Source organism: Pseudophryne corroboree, chromosome 7 (genome assembly GCF_028390025.1).
Source record: "Pseudophryne corroboree isolate aPseCor3 chromosome 7, aPseCor3.hap2, whole genome shotgun sequence".
In the NCBI taxonomy this organism is placed as follows: Eukaryota; Metazoa; Chordata; class Amphibia; order Anura; family Myobatrachidae; genus Pseudophryne; species Pseudophryne corroboree.
The window spans coordinates 291,452,017-291,472,057 of record NC_086450.1 but is presented as its reverse complement, the minus strand read 5'-3'; the positions used below and the strand labels follow the sequence as shown (position 1 = coordinate 291,472,057).

The following is a 20,041-nucleotide window of genomic DNA, read 5'->3' as shown; positions in this document are numbered from 1 at the left end:
TCCTTCTTCACATAGGTGAATAACTGTATCCCTCTGCAACGTCAGAGAAAAGGATTTAACATCAAGTACACAAATCCGCTAAGGATGTATCCCTTTTCCTGTTGCTGGTTTTCTAATTCTGCATCTTGTATTGTTACTCCACCACCCACGAAGCTCCTGCTTTCCCTCTCTGCTTCCTGTGCTTTGTAAACAGTAGATTAATTGATCTGGGAGGCAGTCAATTTACTGGCTGTAGGGATCCCAGCTGTCAGGATTCCGATGCCGGAATCCCGACACCCGGTGAAATACAGGCGGTTGGAATTCCTACTTCCCCGCCACCACCAGAGGGAGAATCACTGGGCCCAAAGCATGGCGAGCACAGCCGCTATGCTTGACGCTGGTATCCCGTCTGTCGGGATCTCTGCGTCTGTGTCCTGACAGCCGGGATATCATACTGATCCCATTGATCCAAGCGCTCCTTGTGGAAAGGGTGGGTGCTAAAAGTGCAGTGTACTTTTTGTAGTAGTAGAGCGAAGCAGTGTTAGAGTAGTAACATTACATTAGTAGAAATTCTTGACACCAGTTAATTTTTTCTGTCATTGTATCTGGGAAAGTCTGTCCTATCTTCTACATTAATGACGGTCATCTTTTTATTTCAGGAGATATATCTTCTCTGTATTTCAAGGGCTTCAAAAATTAAGTTGCATGGGCCTTGTGCATTTTAGCTGTACTGAAAAATTTCAAGACAAAGATCAGGTACTTATAGACTATAATGTGCTCTTTGTGCTTAGACGCTGAACCATATAATTTACCTACCTGGATGTCACTTGATTTTAAAATCTAAGGAAGGTCTCACGCTTGATGAAAGCAAAGAGATCTTACTCTCTTACTACATTATTTTTAAATTTGTTTGTATTGCTTTTACTAAAAGGACAGTATGTAGTTTATTTGGAACAAGATGAAATTTAAAACTAAAATATTTGGTTCAAAGTCCATCTTCATTCCAGTAAGTATATAGCCTTCTGTACAATACTGGAAAAACCCTGATCCCCCAGCCCTCTTTAACATTGTATTTTATGTTCAAAAGCGTTAAGATGTAGAGACCTTGGTTTTAAATATTCCACTTACACTGCCTCCCCTTTGTTTAAATGGAGGTTGTTTTGACTTTTTATCTACATTCAAGCTACTAGAGTGTTCAGCCATATGGACAGAATGTCTACAATGATTTGTGTACTTGGTTTAGATTTTTGTTCTCTCCTTCTCCACGCTTTGTTTTATATGACTAATTTTTTTGCATACCATTGTTTTCTCTAACATCCATAAGGGGGATACACTTAGTACAATGGGGTATAGATGGGGTCCAAAGGAGCCAGTGCACTTTAAATTTCTTCAACTGGGTGTGCTGGCTCCTCCCCTCTATGCCCCCTCCTACAGCCAGTTTAGAAAAATGTGCAAACTGGAGCTCCAGAGGATTTTTTTTCTTCAGTTTATTTTAAACTTTATTATTTTTGGTATACTGTTTGGCCAACAGTATACCTGCAACGTGGGAGTTGGGGGGGGCTTTTAAGGCACCAGAGCCGTTACCCCTATGCAGGACCACCGTCCTGAGCGGTTGTTGGTACCGCAGGGCATTGTGATTTTAGCTTACGCAATCGCAGCACGCTGCACACCCCTAACATAGCCTGAAGGGTGAGAAGAGTGGTGAGTACAAATCAGGTGCCCCGGTTCTTGGTGCAGCGCAACACAGGGGCGGCATACGGGACCCTCCCTGGTGGGATCCACTATAGTCCCCATATGTACACTGGCAGCGGTAGTGAAAACTAGCATTAGAGTATTGCCAGTATATTGGAGACATTGCCAGTATAAATATCTTCTTCGCTCCGGCACCATTACAGGGGGCGGAGCTTCCTCAGAGCGGGACCAGCTGCAGTTTGGCACCTTCCTCTCCTTCCAGCTGCAGCAGCAAGGACACACAGCTCCCCCAGGCACTCACATATACTCAGGAAACTGGTACTGGGGTGTAAATTAGGGGGAGAGCCGCCATTGCACACTATATAGTGTCCTGAAAAAGACAGTATTTCCATTGTTTCACTGTGATATATGTATAGCTACAGCTTGTAGTCTCACTGAGCCTCACAAGCTTTGGGTGTGCTGTCTCTCTCTTACTCTGTCTCCTTCTCACATACAGTAAGGCAGGCTTGCTATAAAATACTTGTCTGTGTGTGTGGTCTACTGTAAACATAGTAAAACACCAATTATGCAGTGTATGTCACACCAGATTAACTTCCTCTACGGCTGGCTTCTTATGTGAACAATACAGTCAGTCCTCTCAAGTTAGTGAGGAGGTTGAGGGGAAGTGTCAGGAGCCATCCTGGCTCGTTGCCATAAAAACTATGATGGCAGGTATGTAATCCCAGCTCACTGCTATTACTCAGAAGACACAACAGCTGCAGCAGATCTAGCTGCAAAGGCAGATGATAAGCAACCCCCCCCCCCCCCCTCCCTAGTTCAGTGCCACATAAACATGGTCTGCCTGATTTACTCTCAGATTCTGAGGAGGAGGTGCAGGTGGAGCGGGAGGAATTAGATCCTATTACTGAGGATTCAACTGCTGCACAGGGTATTGAGCCCCTCATACTGGCTATCAGGGATGTGTTGAAAATCCCTGTAGAAGATGCAGCACCGCAGTCATTTCTTTTTCATCCACTAGGGGTCACTGGAGTACTCTTGGGATATGGACGGCTTCCACCGGAAGAAGGCACTGAATAAATTAATTTTTGAGACTACTCCTCCCCTCCATATCCTGCAGCACTTCAGTGTTTTTTCTGTGCTCGACACAGTTAGAAGGCATAGTGGAGCTCATCCACAAAGTATTGGAATTTTTTCTAAGTTTTTTTTTTCTTCAATTTCCACGTCCTTTCCCCCCTTCTAACAGGCGTGGGTCAGGGACAGTGGAAGCGGCTGAGTAGCCGTGAGTGTCGGACCTCTCTGTAAAGAGCTCCCTCACTCCACTTGCAGGCTGCCTGCAGGAAAGCTGGACGGAGCTTGGATGAAGGCCCCGTCATAGACTTTTGTCACGGTCCAGGTATGTTGGGTTGGGGCGGTCAGCGCTTGCTGCCGCTCCACTGTTGGGGATTGTTGGGTACTCACCGCTGCCCGGAGCGCGTGTACATGGGCCGCTTCACGGTCCATGCGGCGCGCTCTCACTCTCCGGCTCCCAGCATCCTAAGAGACCGCTGCTCCCTGCGCAGCAGCAGCGCTGCTTGGCTACACAGACACGCCGTTATGCTGTGTGTGGCGGGCGGGAGCACGTGTGCATAGGCCGCTCCACGGCTCTATGCAGCACGCTCTCTGCTTCCGCCATCCGCCCGCAGCAGCCGAGGAGTTCCGTTGTCCGGGGTCTACAGGCAGGCCGCTCACACGGCCCTTTGCAAAACTTCCACAGGCCCAGACCCGGTGCTGTACACGGAGGTCGTGGGAGTGGGGGGGGGGAGACTTTAACAGTATTTGGCAGTGCCAAGAAATGCTTAATATGTTTAAATGTTCTCCTGTCTGTTCCAGGTTTCCTATTTTTACATCTCGGCTAAGAGTGGTACTAGAGGAATTTTGGGGTCAGTTTTCGTATTTCTGGCAGGCACTGCACTTGCCTAGATATATACCAGGAACTTTGGTGTTATTACTGAGTCGTGCAGTCTGTCTGTGTGGAGTTTGTATTGTCTGTCTTCATAATGAGTAAGACACCAGCAAAATCTAAGAAACATTTGTCATGTCATGTCTGTAAGAGTGTGTTGCCTGATGGATCCACCACATGTACAGCATGTGTTGTTAATACAGCCATAAATACGATTTCCATTCCAGAAGTAAAGCCAGCATCTCAGGACCCGCCATGGGCTTTACTTGCAGATGTATTAGTTGGTTTACAATCAGAACTGGCCGCCTCTCGTGAAGAAAGAGAGGCGGCAAGATCTGAGTTTAAGATGAGACCATTTGAGTTACCTGGGGAGTCTCAAACTGGTCATAAGTCCACCTTGAGTGGAAAAGATAAGTTTCCTTTTCCTACTAATTTTCCTGTCTCTGGGATACTAGATCTCACTGAACAGGAGTACGAGGAGGGCGAAATAGAACAACAGTCAGAGGGTGACGACTTTGACAGCCCAGGTATTGACAATCTCATCAGAGCAGTTCGTCAGTCGCTGGAGTTTACGGAAACTGAGGAGCCACTGACGAATGATGAGGTAGTCTTTACTAAACGACAGAGATCTCCGATGTGTTTCCCTATCTCGGAATCTCTTAATAAAATGTTACTGGAGTCACGGAAAAATCCGGACAAACGGTTTTCTATTCCTCGTAGATTTAAATCGAGTTACCCGTTTCCAGAGGCCATGACAGCTACATGGGAGAACCCACCTTTGGTGGATTCATCCGTATCTAAACTTACGAGGAAGTTAACCATACCAGTCCCAACTGCTACTACGCTTAAAGACCCTGCAGATCGTAAAATAGAGGCTATGCTAAGGTCCATGTACACAGCAACAGGAGTGCTGTTAAGACCTGGGTTGGTTGGCATTTGGGTTACTAAAGCTTTAATGGTATGGATAAAAGAGCTCAAATCGGCTCTGCAAGATGATCATCTTATACTTCTCGCGGATCAAATCTGGGAAGCTGCTGAATATCTATGTACAGCTTCTACTGACGTCTGTCAGCTTACTTCTCGCCTGTCCTCATCGCTAGTCACAGTACGACGAGCACTTTGGCTGCGTTCGTGGCAGGCGGAGACGGAGGTTAAAAAAGGTATAGAGGCATTGCCTTATGATGGCGAGAAACTTTTTGGTCCTGAATTGGACAAATGGATTTCTGAGGCTACTGGAGGGAAGTCTGTTTTTCTTCCATCGCCTACAACTATACCTAAACGGAAATATTCTGGTCCGGCGTTCAAATCCTTTAGAACTCAGCCCTTTCGTGGGCAGGGAGGAGCAGTCACGCCGGGCAGAAGAGGTCGGGGACGTAGTGCCCGACAATCCAATGCACGTCGTCAAGACACCAAGACCACTAACAAACCAGTGGCATGACGGGCTCCCAGCCCATCTCGGATCTCCAATTGTGGGAGCACGCCTTCAGAGCTTTCAGGGGGCGTGGCTGCAGACGTCCACAGATGGGTGGATCCGCAATTTAGTATTAGAGGGTTACAAAATAGAGTTCGATTATCTTCCGACAGGAAGATTTTTCACGACAGGACTGCCTGTGTCGGACGACAAGAAAGCAGTTCTGCAGGTTGCCATTCAGTCTCTGCTGAATGCTGCAGTGATAATTCCGGTCCCTGTGCAGGAACAGGGGCAGGGTTATTATTCCAGTCTGTTTCTGGTACCAAAACCAGATGGCTCAGTCAGGCCAATATTGAACCTAAAAGGTCTCAATCATTACGTCACTTACCACAGATTCAAGATGGAATCTCTCAGGTCAGTAATTGCAGGGTTAGAGCCACAGGAATTCATGATTGCACTAGATCTCAAGGATGCGTATTTGCACATTCCGATTTGGCCACCTCACCAGAGTTTCTTAAGGTTTGCGATAAGACGAGACCATTACCAATTTCAGGCTCTACCGTTTGGCCTCTCATCAGCGCCTCGGGTATTCACCAAGGTAATGTCCGTGATGACAGCTCATCTCAGGTCCCTAGGGGTAATAATTGTTCCGTATTTAGACGATCTACTCATAAAGGCTCCGTCTCAACAATTGCTTCTCCAACATGCCTTACTAACGTACAATGTACTAGTTCAGCACGGTTGGATAGTCAGTTTAAAGAAATCACATCTAATTCCGTGTCAACGACTTCAATTCCTAGGGATGATTCTCGATACAGTAAAACAAAGGGTTTACCTGCCACAACAGAAAGTACAGGGCATTCGTCATCTGGTGCAATTAGTGCTCAAGCCACGCACAGTCTCAGTACATTTGTGCATTCGCCTTCTAGGCACAATGGTGGCGGCTTTCGAAGCACTTCAGTTCGGAAGATTTCACTCACGTCCGTTTCAACTGGAGGTGTTAGCACAGTGGTCGGGATCACATCTGCAGCTGCACCACAGGGTGAGGTTGTCACCACAAGTCAGGGTGTCTCTTCTCTGGTGGTTAAAAATACACAATCTATCTGCAGGGAGACGATTCGGCGTCGCGAATTGGATAATTCTGACAACAGACGCAAGTCTCAGAGGTTGGGGAGCTGTAGTTCAGAGTTATCGGCTCCAGGGCCTCTGGGCGGATCACGAAAGATCGCTATCCATAAATGTTCTGGAACTCAGGGCGATTTACAATGCTCTAAGACAAGCGGTGTACATGTTTCGTTTTCAGACTGTTCAGGTGCAGTCAGACAACACGACGGCAGTCGCATATATAAACAAACAAGGAGGAACGAGAAGCCGCATGGCTATGCGGGAAGTAGCTCGGATCCTCAGATGGGCCGAATATCACCAGGTGATATTATCGGCAGTGTTCATTCCTGGAGTGGACAACTGGGAGGCAGATTTTCTCAGTCGTCGGGATTTTCATCCAGGAGAGTGGGCATTGAATCCAGAAGTATTTCAGATGTTGATCCAGAAGTGGGGTTACCCTCAGGTGGATCTAATGGCATCCCGCCACAATCATCAGGTGTCAAGATATGTGTCCAGAACAAGAGATCCAGGGGCAGTGGCGGTGGATGCTCTCACAGCCACGTGGCCATACAGCCTTGTGTATCTGTTTCCACCGTTTCCGCTGCTCCCGTTGGTGCTAAAACGGATCAAGAGAGGGTTCGTCACAGTCATTCTAATAGCGCCTCATTGGCCTCGGAGGGCTTGGTTCTCGGATCTCCTCGGGTTACTCGCAGACGATCCGTGGCCACTCCCACTACGTCCGGACCTGTTACAACAGGGTCCGTTCCTTTACCCCGATTTAGCGCGGCTGCGTTTGACGGGGTGGCTGTTGAAAAGGCCATCTTAAGGAAAGAGGGCATTCCTGAGTCTGTTATACCAACCATGGTACGAGCTAGGAAGCCGGTTACGGCAGCTCATTATTATAGAATTTGGCGTACTTATATAGGTTGGTGTGAAGCTCGGAAATTTCCGACATCGTCTTTTAAATTATCCCGTCTTTTGTTATTTTTACAAATGGGGTTAGATGGAGGACTACGTCTTTCCACACTAAAGGTGCAGGTATCTGCGTTGTCAATTTATTTTCAAAGGAAATTGGCCTCGTTGCAGTCAATACATACGTTTCTACAGGGTGTAAAGAGGATACAGCCTCCTTTCATTCCACCTACAGCACCATGGGACTTGAATCTGGTTTTAGATTTCTTACAGTCCGATTACTTTGAACCCTTACAACAAGTGGATATTAAATTTCTCACTTGGAAAACGATTTTTCTTTTAGCCTTAGCTTCGGCTAAGCGTGTTTCAGATTTGGGTGCCTTGTCATGCAAGTCACCGTATTTAATTTTTCATGATGACAGAGCGGAACTTCGGACGAATCCCGCTTTTCTACCAAAGGTAGTGTCGTCTTTTCACATCAATCAACCAATAGTAGTTCCTGTGTTAACAGGAGATTCTGGAACGTTGGATGTGGTTCGCGCATTGCGCATCTATGTTTCCCGAACGTCTACTGTGCGTAAGACAGATACGTTGTTTGTTCTCTATGACGCAGCTAAGAGGGGTTGGCCAGCCTCTAAGCAGACCTTATCCAGATGGATCAAACTGACTATACGTCAGGCTTACCTTTATGCTAAGTTACAGCCACCTACTTCAGTAACAGCTCATTCCACACGTTCTGTGGGGACGTCATGGGCAGCGAGTCGTGGGGCTTCTACGACACAGCTTTGCCGTGCGGCTACTTGGTCGTCAGTGCACACGTTTGTGCGCTTTTACAAGTTTGATACGTTCGCGGCAGCAGCATCTAGCTTTGGCCGTTTAGTGTTACAGGTGCCAAACAGCTCTCCCGCCACGGAGGAGACTTTGGTACATCCCAAGAGTACTCCAGTGACCCCTAGTGGATGAAAAAGAAAATAGGATTTTGGTACCTACCAGGTAAATCCTTTTCTTTGAATCCATAGGGGGCACTGGACGCCCACCCAGAGCAGTTTACCTGTTTTAGGAGTCCAGTGGTTCTTATGGTAACACACTTTCACGACTGGTTTAAATTTAACAAGGGTTAATCAGTTATGGTGTCAACTGTTTAGTTGTCTGTTACGTTGTGTCAACTTTATTGTTGTCTGTGAGACTATATGTAATTCTCCTTTTGTCAATCTCTCTATCGATCCTGTTCGGCTCAGTAAAAAACACTGAAGTGCTGCAGGATATGGAGGGGAGGAGTAGTCTCAAAAATTAATTTATTCAGTGCCTTCTTCCGGTGGAAGCCGTCCATATCCCAAGAGTACTCCAGTGCCCCCTATGGATTCAAAGAAAAGGATTTACCTGGTAGGTACCAAAATCCTATTTTTTCTTACCACAGAAAAAACTCAGTGTCACTTTCCTTGATTCTCCGGAATTAGATGACATGTTTAAGCAAGCCTGGAAAAATCCTGATCAAAAATATCAGTTAAGAAAAAGGTTTTTGCACTCTCCCATTTGCCCTAAAGTTGGTCCAGTCCCCCAAGTCATTGTTCCAGTGTCACTAAAACAACAGGGACAGGGTTACTACTCCAACCTGTTCGTGGTACCGAAACCGAACGGTTTGGGTAAGGCCCAATCTGAATCTAAAATCCTTGAACCCTTACCTAAAGGTTTTCAAGTTCAAGATGGAATCCTTGCGAGCAGTGATTGTGGGTCTGGAGTTCATGGTCTCACTGGATATAAAGGACGCTTATCTCCATATCCCGATTTGGCTGCCTCACCAGGCTTACCTGCGGTTTGCCCTGCTGAACGATCACTACAAGTCCAGGCGCTAACCTTCGGCCTGTCCACAGCTCCAAGGGTGATGACGGAGATGATGTTCCAGGTCCAGGCGGTCAATATTGTCCCTTATATGGACGATCTTTTGATAAAAGCGAGATCCAGGGAGCTTTTATTGCTCCATATAGATAACACTATTCAGCTTCTGTCACACCATTTGTGGATCCTCAATTTACAGAAGTTCCACCTGGAGCCAACTCAGTGGCTCCTGTTCCTAGGAATGTTTCTGGATGCTGTGGCTCAGAGAGTGTTCCTCCCAGAGGACAAAGCGAGGACACTCCAGGACATGGTTTGAATGGTTCTACGGCCTACTCGAATATCCATCCATCTTTGCATAAGATTGTTGGAGAAAATGGTAGCCTCATTCAAGGTGATCCAGTACGGAAGGTTCCATGCCAGAACATTTTAATTGGATCTCCTGATCAAGTGGTCCGGATCACATCTTCGATGCACTGGATCATCCGTCTATCCCCTCAGGCCAGGATTTCCCTCCTGTGGTGGCTACAGTCCTCAAATCTACTGGAAGGTTAAAGTTTTTGAATTCAGGATTGGATCCTCCTCACGACAGATGCGAATCTCAGAGGATGGAGAGCTGTCACCCAAGGGGCTCGGTTCCAGAGAAGGTGGTCAGCGCACGAAGCCCTACTTCCAGTCAACGTTCTGTAACTTCGGGCGATCTACAATGCTCTGCTTCAGGCCTCTCCTCTACTCAAGGATCAAGCGATCCAGTTTCAGTCAGACAGCGCCACGGCAGTGGCTTACATAAATCGACAAGGAGGGACGAAAAGCATAGCCTGCATGCGAGAAGTTGCAAAGATACTCCTCTGGGCAGAAAGAAAGCAAGGACAATGTCCGCAATCTTCATTCCGGGAATGGAAAACTGGAAGGCGGAATTCCTGAGTAGTCACGATCTCCACCCGAGAGAGTGGGGTCTTCACCATCAGGTGTTTCAGCAGATCATCGACCAGTGGGGCTGCCCACAAATAGACATAATGGCTTCTCGACTCAACAAGAAGCTTCGCTGGTATTGCTCAAGAACAGGGGACCCTCAGGCGAGGGCAGTAGATGCACTGACGTCGCCTTGGCCTTATCGGCTGGTCTACCTGTTTCCTCCGATTCCATTGCTCCCGAGTGTGCTAAAGCAAATCCGGAATCAAGGAGTCCAGGCAATTCTGATTGCCCCGGATTGGCCTCGGGGGGGCGTAGTACGCGGATCTTCTGGACATGTCCGTCGAAGACCCTTGGCCTCTCCCAATGAGAAGATATCTTCTTCAACAAAGACCGTTCGTCTACCTGGACTTACAGCGACTTTGTTTGACGGCATGGAGGTTGAGCGGAACATCCTAGCTCACAAGGGCCTTTCCAAAAAGGTTATTGCTACCATGGTTCAGTCCAGGAAGCCTGAGACGTCAAAACACTATCATCCTATCTGAGAAGATGTGTCTCTTGGCACAAGGAACGCACGTATCCGTCTGCAGAGTTCCACTTGGGACGTTTCTTGCATTTCCTGCAGGCTGGTGTGGATAAGGGCTTACGTCTGGGTTCCAATAAGGTCCAGATTTCAGCTCTCTCCATTTTCTTCCGGAAGAAATTGTCCGTGTTGCCTGAAGTTCAGACCTTCTTGCAAGGGGTACTTCACATACAACCTCCTTTTGTGCCGCCCACGGCACCCTGGGATTTGAATGTAGTGTTGGAATTTCTACAGTCCTCCTGGTTTGAACCTCTGATGATGGTAGAAGACAAGTACCTCATGTGGAAGACGTTGATGTTACCGGCCCTGGCTTCTGCTAGACGTGTTTCAGAACTGGGGGCCCTACAGAGCCGGATTAAGGGGGGAGCCCAGGGGACACATTACCCTGGGCCCCCCAAATTTAAGGGCCCCCCGTGCCTGCCGTGAACACTGGCAGTTTTGCATGTTTTTTTTTTTTTTTTTATTAAGTTCAGCAAACTGTTTCAGAGACGGAGACAGCCTTATCTCCATCTCTGCACCCGAAGGGACCACCCACAGGCACTAACGAGCTGCCGAGAACTCTCCTCACAGAGAGCTCTGATCAGCAGAGCTCTCTGTACTGGACACATGAGTCACAGTGGAAGGAACTGCTGAGCATGTGCAGCAGCAGCAGCTCCTGTGCGTAAACTAACTCAGTCAGAATCTCCTTCTCCTCTCTTAAATTGGTTAGTGCTGAGTGTGTGTGTTTCTGTAGATATACTGTTTATTTGTAGGTATGTAGTGTGGGTGTGTGTGTGTGTGTGTATGCATGGTGTGTGTTTGTAGGTGTGTATGCATGCTGATTGTGTGTGTGTGTACTGTATGCATGCTACGTGTGTTTATGTAGGTATGGTGTGTGTGTGTTTGTAGGTAGGTGTGTAGTGTGTGTGTATGTACTGTATGCATCCTATGTGTGTTTATGTAGGTATGGTGTGTGTGTGTGTGTGTGTGTGTGTGTGTGTGTGTGTGTATGTACAGTATGTGTGTGGATGTTTTGTGTGGATGTATGCTGTGTGGATGTAGGTATACTGTGTGTGTATGTTAACAGTTTTCTTCTTGTAGTACTATAGGGTTTAGGATTAGTTGATATACTTCATTTTGTGACAGGCAGATTATACAATCCTGCACTGTTGTAACCATCAGCTTGCCTATCCCTAGACGCAAGCAGATCATGCCTCCACATAATACTATCACCACCTACTGTGTGACAGGTTTGCGGTGACCCTGTGCCTCGCAGACTAGCCACAACGTCCAATCCTCTGAGTATAGCTGAGCACTACAGTGTGATATCATATTGTTTTTACAGTGTATACATACGCTAATTTTCTGTTGAATAATATGTGCTATATGTTGTTACTGCCTCTAACAGCTGTCTTCTTATACTTTTATCTATCCTATATATATATATATATATATATATATATATATATATATATATATATATATATACGCGCACACACATGTAAGGTACATCCCCTTCCTATATACACTATATTTAGTCGTCTGGGGCCCCCCTTGTCTAAAGTACCCCAGGCCCCCTGAAGCCTTAATCCGGCTCTGGGGCCCTATCATGTAAAAGTCCTTACTTGGTCTTTTACGAGGACAGAGCGGAGCTCAGGAGTAGGCAGCAGTCCCTGACGAAAGTTGTTTCTGCGTTCCACTTGAATCAACCTATTGTGGTTCCGTCAAGTTTCTGCCACTTCTGCTCCTCCAGAGACATTGGATGCGGTGCAAGCCTTGAAGATCATATCAAGAGGGCGGCTCGGGTCAGAAAAACGGATTCCTTGTTTGTGCTCTATGATGTGCAGAAAAAGGGTTTCCCTGCTTCTAAGCAGTCCATTGCTCATTGTCTTAGGCTTACTATCCAGAATGCCTATATGTCGGCAGCTTTACCTGTTTCACAGTCTCTGAAGGCCCACTCTGCAAGATCAGTGGGGTCGTCCTGGGCGGCTGCCCGTGGAGTCTCTGCTTTGCAACTATGCCGAGCTGCTACCTGGTCGGGGAAGAACACTTTTGTGAAGTTCTACAGGTTTGATACCATAGCTAAAGAGGATACCCAGTTTGGGCAGGCGGTGCTGCAGACATCGCCACATTTTTCCCGCCCGTTCTGGAAGCTTTGGGACGTCCCCATCGTACTAAGTGAACAACAGTATCCCTTATAGATGTGAGGGAAAATATGATTTTAATTACATTCTGGTAAATCCTTTTCTCATAGTCCATAAGGGATACTGGGCGCCTGCCTCAGTGCGTTGTCTTGTCTGCAGGTTTTTCTTTTTTCGAAAAGTTTACCTGTTCAGCTGTTGCTGGTTGTTCTATGTTGTTGGTGTGCTGGTGTATGAATCTCACCACTCATTGTTGTTATGTTCCTTCTCTCAAATATGTCCATTCTCCTTCGGGCACAGTTTTACCTATACTGGCTGTAGATGGGGGCATAGAGGGGAGGAGCCAGTACACCCAGTTGAAGAAATTTAAAGTGCACCGACTCCTTTGGACTCCATCTATACCCCATCGTACTAAGTGTACCCCAGTATCCCTTATGGACTACGAGAAAAGGATTTACCGGTAGGTATTAAAATGCTATTTATTTAATAGCTCAATTGTCTCTGTAATGCTCAATGGACAATTGTACATTTACCATATTGAGCATCAGTGCTGAAGCGGTCTACGTTAGACATACTGGTTGCCAAGAATGATTTGCAAACTTTTGTGCAGAGATTGGTTAGACTATTGACTGCTGTAGAGCAGGGGTGTCAAACTCACGGTCCGCGCGCCTCATACAGCCCCTACCCCATCATTTTGTGTCCCTTAGGCAGGGGCCATTATGCAGCCCGCTGGCAGCGGTCCTTATGCGGTAGGTTAAGTTGTGCTCCGTCCGCCTTCACACTGCATCCTAATCTGCCCACCTCCGTCTGCACCGCCCACCTCACCCAGTCATGACTGCTGCAGGAGGGTAGTATGCTGGGTTCTGGGCGGGCTTATCATTACCAACACTGCCCACTGCACCCAGTCATGGCTGCTGTAGGAACAAAGGAGGCTGGGTTCTGGGCGGGTTTACCAAGTGGCCCACACCGCCTACAGAGATGATGTCAGATCACATGTCTCCTGTGAGGAGGGAAGCCGCCCTAAGAGGAAAGAGTACCCATGCGGACACTGAAGAATGTGAGTGTGAGTGTCCCCAACAGAGATCTTTATAGCTATTGTTATATAATTCAATGTAAGAGGAGAGGGTTCCGTACAGTTATATATGAGGGGGAATAACACAGCTTCCAGCACACACTGATAAGTGGTATTTTCTATGGCAGGGTCAACAGGTTATCCATTGGATAACATTGGGATATGATGACACGACAGCGGATTTGCACCAAACCGTCAAAGCTTTCGGCCTCCCAGCATGCAACGGGCCCGTCCATATATCCCCGCCTACTGGCTCAGGCAAATCCATTTTTTGTTTGGTGCGGCAGTAGCTGGACAATGGTCAGTGAGCTGCTGGTTTTTAGCAGCCATAAGCTTTTTTATTTTATTTTTATAGTCTTACTAGTTTTTATTTTTGAGCGGTCTTTCTAAAAAGCGTCTTATACGTACCTTAGAAAGAGTCGCTCCAATAACTCCTCGCCAGGTCTCGACAACACTTACCCACGTGTACAGTGCTGTTTCGGCGGACGTCTGTGTAGGATGTACAAGCAAGTCCAGCAGATGTTACCAAGCTGTGGCCAGAGCACGGGTAGAAGGTAAGGCATTGGTTTCGCTTAGTAGGAGAACATGGACACAGCCGCACTGTTTTGGGAGGAGACTACCGAACAGCCATGGGTGCACCAACGCAAGGCCTTAGGGATCATAGGCTCCAGGGGTAGTATGAGGCCGCGATCCCTAGGGTTGATGTCGGCAGTGGGGAGTCAGATGCTCCCTTTGTCGTCCCCCCCCCCCCCCCCCTGTTCATGACCAGTTTCCTCTGAATTTCCCGCCATGAATTGAGTTCCCCTCTTCCATCTGAGACGCTGTGTATCTAAGAGAGTGATGCGTCTGTGTTCACTGTAGGTTCACAAAGCGGTTGTGTACAATATTAGCTACTGGATCCACTCAGCGTTTGCTAACGTGTTGATTTATTCTGGAAGCGGGGTAAAGTCCCTGTATCCCACTCTCCTGAGTCGGGTTATACAGCACTAAGTCTCTATCTACCCTTGAGTACGAATAGATGGATAAGTGCCTGATGCATATGAGTCTGATAACTATTGCTGCTGGTTTCTTTCGTTGTGCGACTAAATACGTTTAAAAAAACTTCTCTATAAGGTAATGCAGTTATGTTCTCCTACATACTTGAAATGTATTTGTAGTTGATTATATGCTCATAGTGCTTATACTAATGTATAACCTGTGATTGCTAGTGTGATTGCTGACTTAACTATAATTCTGTCAGTTTTCTGTGTATTCTGATCCTCAATGCTGGTGCAAAGCAGGGTAGGGTCAGATTGTATGTCACTTTAACAAATTTTAAAGTGATTACAGTCACAAATTGTGTAGATAACACTATACAGGTGTGTGATTTATTTATCATGCCTAAGAGCTGCAAGGGTGAGGAAAATACACTTTTCATTGCCGCACCAACACTTTTTCATGTTATCTTGCAAAGCTGGGTTACCTCTCAGAATCTGGTTCATAATGGATTAAGTACAAATTGTTTAGCTTTCACCAAAGACTCTTAAATAAGCCGTAGCAGGCACAGGTTCAAGTTGAACCCCATGGGTTACTTTTGCACAGACATTTTCCAGTATAGTTGAGCGGATAATGCCAGCTTCTATTCCAGGGTTAGGTTAACCTATTAACCCTTACATGCAACATTCCACCTGGGGGTTTTATTACATCCAGCACAGGAATGGCAGCCTCTCAACAAAAGCAGGCTGATAGGCCGGTGGTAAATAATCACATAGACATGAAACAACATCACAGTCTACATGATGTTTCAGATGAGGACTCATCGCACTCCGGGTCTGCATACAGAGACGAGGAGGAAGGCCTCAGCTCAGTGGATATACCTGAGCTAATTAGTGCTATGAAAGCCATTCTATCCATACAAGAGGAAGCAGAGCCTTTTTTAAAATCTAAGGCACCCGTGTTTAAACGTCCTGGGTCAGATCAGGTGAATGGAAATTAGACAAGAGGCCCGGGTTACGCCCAGTAAGAAGTATAGGATTCCAAAGAAATGGAATTCCCATTATCCTCTTCAAGCTGGGGACTATTTAAAAAAGGAAGTGGCTCCCAAAGTAGATACGCATGTCATTCGATTGGTGCGAAAATCTACATTACCTTCAACTTCATTAAATGATGTCACGGATAGGAAGATAGATCAGGCAGCTTTGAATATGGGTACAATTGTCTTTCAGGCATCAGCCTCAGCAGTAGCAGCTCGCAGAGCGGTCTGGCTACGTACATGGAAAGCTGACTCAGAATCCATGAAGGTTCTGCAGTCTTTGCCTTTTACTGGAGATATTCTTTCTGGTAAAGAATGAAACAGTGTTTTTGGAGTCAGAAGCAGATTCCAATAAAGTAAGTTCCTTTCACACACAAATCCAAGCCTACATTTCCAGCTTTTCGCCCTTTCGGACTCATGGTAAAGCAAAAGGAAAGGGTGATGGCAAACAATCTCAATCTGACAAGCCTAGTAAGACTAAAAAGGCATAAGGCTACCAGAGGACCGGCTTCCAAGTTAGACGATAAGTCATCAGCCTGATGGTGCGGGCCTTCACCTGGGGGACCCCAGGGTGGGAGGCCGACTTCTTCAGTTTGCACAGATCTGGTAGCAATCTACCACAGAGGAGTGGGTGCAAGAAGTGGTATCTCACGGTTATGCGTTTTCCTGCACAACAAGTACAGGGTTTTTATTCCAACCTGTTTCTAGTCCAGAAGCCAAATGGGTCGTTCCAGCACATACTTAATCTCCAAGTGTTGAACAAGTAAATTTGGGTGCTTTGTTTCATATGGAGACTTGATGTTCTATTATTTTGCCATGAAGCTGGAGGATTTTATGGTGTCCCGGGATATCCAGGAAGTTTACCTATACCTATAGCACTGTCGTATCAGCGCTATCTTAGGTTGACTATCCTCCTGCATCATTTTCAGTTTCAGGTCCTACGAATTAGACTGGACACAGCTCCCAGATTATTCACCAAAATTATGGTTGTGATGGCATTTTATCTCCATCAGCAGGGGATAAGGATTTTTCCATACCTCGACGACTTATTAATCCTGGCACAGTCTCGGGATTTGTTTTAGTGTCATCTGCAACAGACAATTGCTTGTTTACAGAGACACGGTTGGCTCATAAATTGGGCATAGTCGTCCCTGGTTCCGTCACAATGGATGACTCATTTGGGGGCTGTGCTGGATTCAGGTCTTCAGAGTGTTATTTTACCTCTGAACAAAATATCCACAATTCAGTCAAGGATTCGGGAGCTGCTAAAAAGTCAAAGGGTATCCATTCACGCCACAATACGTGTGATGGGGTTGATGGTGTCGACATTCCACATGGTGGAGTATGTTCAGTTCCATTTGAGGCCTCTGCAACATCTGATCCTTTCCAAATGGAATGGTTTTCATCAGACAATAAAAATGCAGACAATGGTCCTTCCTCTGGAAGTAAGGAGGTCATTAGCCTGATGGCTACAGACATCCCTTCTGGACAAAGGGAGACCCTTTTGGATATCAGATTGGGAAATTCTGACAACAGATGCCAGTCTTCAGTGCTGGGGAGCGGTGTCAGAAAGGAGTTGCTTCCATGGGCAGTGGAAGAAAGTTACCTGCCAATAAGTATATTGGATCTTCGGGCCATATATATGGCACCTATTCAGGCAAAGGACATCCTCCAGGGGAAACCAGTTCAGATCCACTCGGATAGTGCAACGGCAGTAGCGTACCTCAACCATCAAGGAGGAACTCACAGCCAGTGGACAGAACTTCATCTTCCAGCCTTGTTCGCAGTGTTCATTCCATAAGTCCTAAACTGGGAAGCAGATTTTCTAAGTCGACACGCCATTCATGCAAACGAATGGGCTTTACACCCGAGGTTTTCCAAATTCTGGTGGACGAGTGGGGGTTACCGGAAATAGATTTCATGGCATCACGCCAGAACAGCAAAGTTCCCGCATACGGGTCAAAAACAAAGGTTCCCAGAGTGATCTTTGTGGATGCCCTGTCAGTGAGATGGGCCTTTCGTCTGGCCTATGTGTTTCCACCAATCGGTCCTGTTACCCAGGGTAATTTGAAAGAAGGGCACCGTGATACAAATAGCTCCGGTTTGGCACAGATCTGCAGAGGCTGTCGATGGATGCTCCATTCCTATTTCCTCATTGTCCAGATCTACTGTCTCAGGGTCCTTGCTATCACAAGCACCTGGATCGACTGTCTTTGACGGCATGGCTCTTGAGACTTCCATCCTGAAAGCAAGAGGATTCTCACAACAGGTTATTCAAGCAATGCTCAGAGCAAGGAAACCTTCCTCAGCTCGCATTTATCACCGAATATGGCAAGCCTATATTTATTGGTGCAGTGACCGGAAATTTGACCCTAGGGCGTTCAGAGTTTCCAGAGTCTTGGCATTCCTTCAGGCAGGAATGGATAAAGGTTTACAGGTGGCTTCCTTGAGAAGGTAAGTGTCAGCAACTGTATGGTTCCAAAAGAAAATTGCTAACCTACAGGATGTGTGCACTTTTTTCCAGGGAATGCTGCACATTCAACCTCCTTATGTTCCTCCTACAGTGCCTTGGGACTTAAGTTTAGTCCTAAAGACCCTTCAAGTTGCCCCATTTGAACCACTAAAATAAGTGGATCTTAAATGGTTGACAGCTAAAGGTCTATTTCTACTGGCTATTGCTTCAGCTAGAAGAGTTTCAGATTTAGGGGCATTGTTATGTCGCCCTCCTTTTCTGATTCTTTCTTTTTATCCAGATTGGTTCTCAGAACCAAATCTGGATATCTCCCTAAGGTGGTGTCTAAATTCCACCGTAACAAAGAAATTGTAGTCCCGGCCTTCCAGTGGCTGGACCTTTCTGCGTGTGATGCATCGTTGGACGTAGTCTGTGTCTTAAGGATCTACGTGGATCGTACCAGTGCCATCAGAAAGACAGAAACTCTCTTCGTTCTCTACAGATTTCACAAGAGAGGATGGCCTACTGATAAGCAGACACTGGCGAGGTGGCTTCGGATGACAATTTCAGAAGCATACTCTCAAGCTGATCTCCCTATTCCGGCTAATGTCTCTGCTCACTCTACTCGTAAGGTAGGTTCATCATGGGCGGCACAATGTGGTGCTACAGCAGAACAGATATGTAAGGCAGCCACATGTGCCTTTGATACCTTTGTCTCTCAGGATGCTGAATTCGGGCAAAGGATTCTCCTGTCCAGTCAGGACATTGCTTTGGGACATCCTAATGTTATCCTGTGGATAACCTGTGGACCCTGCCGGAGAAATAATCGTTATGGTAAAACTTACCTTTGATAATGCTATTTCTCCTAAGTCCACAGGGATTCCACCCTGAAACACCTGATTTGGGGATCCTTTTCACTCGCTAACCTCTTGTACGAAGGGTGTGCATGTGTGCTCCTGCCTTGAGCTTTGGGAAAACAACTGATTTTCCTGAGCCAGGAGGCGGGGATATATGGACGGGCCCGTTGCATGCTGGGAGGCCGAAAGCTTTGACCGTTTGCTGCAAATCCGCTGTTGCGTCATCATATCCCAATGTTATCCTGTGGGACCTGTGGACTTAGGAGACTTAGCGTTATTAACGGTAAGTTTTACCATAACTATTATATTATTATTATGTAGGGGAGAAGGAACCGCACAGTGAAATATGAGGGGGAATATCACAGCTCCCTGAATCTTTATTTTTCTTGTGGCCCACACAAGACTTGGACCTTGATTATTCGGTCCAGTTGGGATTTTGAGTTTGACACATCTGCTGTAGAATCTTGTAAAAACTTTTTTGTGAGATATTCTTTCTTATTCTTCAAATTGTTTGGAATACTGTTGCAAGTTTTGGGGCAATGGCCCTTTTGTGTTGGGAACTAGACTTCTTTTAAACAGGTTTCGATACATGGCCAGCAAGCTGCACAAAAACAATACTTCATAAACTGTAACTCGGTGGCCACAATAAATATGTGCACTAGGAAAGTTTTGATTGAGATCAAATGATACAGAGCATCTTATGGATACCATAGCTAGCAAATCCATATGTGCTTCCCATATAAATGCAAGAAGAAAATATACTGTAAAATTAATACAATTGAGATCTATTTACAGTTATGTTTTTTAAACATCATTGCTGCAGTTGTGTCAAACAGCCCCCTCTCTGCGCACCAGTTCCCGCAAGGCTCTGCTAGTATTGGGCTTATTTTTTGGTCAAACATACACCTTAGTCACAATGCTATGCAACTAGAAAGCGCCAGGAGACACTATTGATTAATTTGATATGCAACACTTGTAAATTTATGTACGACTGTGTTTCTGAATATGTGAACAAATTGCTACAATGTAGCAGATGCAGCTTTTTTCCATGCCAAGTTCCATTGTGCTTCATATACAGACTCAGTTGCACACAGATATGCAAGTGTTGCTCATCAAATGAATCAGCACAGTCTCCTGGTGTGTCCTAGTCACATCGTATTATGA

General features: G+C 46.3%; 1 protein-coding gene across 3 annotated transcripts in view; it reads left to right on the top strand.

Annotated features, from left to right (window-relative positions):
* The window catches only part of GTF3C1 (general transcription factor IIIC subunit 1), a 489,121-nt gene that overhangs the window by 199,949 nt on the left and 269,131 nt on the right, over positions 1–20,041 (top strand). For all 3 annotated transcript variants that reach the window (XM_063934225.1, XM_063934223.1, XM_063934224.1), the window contains one exon: positions 639–735. In XM_063934225.1, the coding sequence (XP_063790295.1) occupies positions 639–735 (97 nt within the window). The remainder of the gene's footprint in view (positions 1–638; positions 736–20,041) is intronic.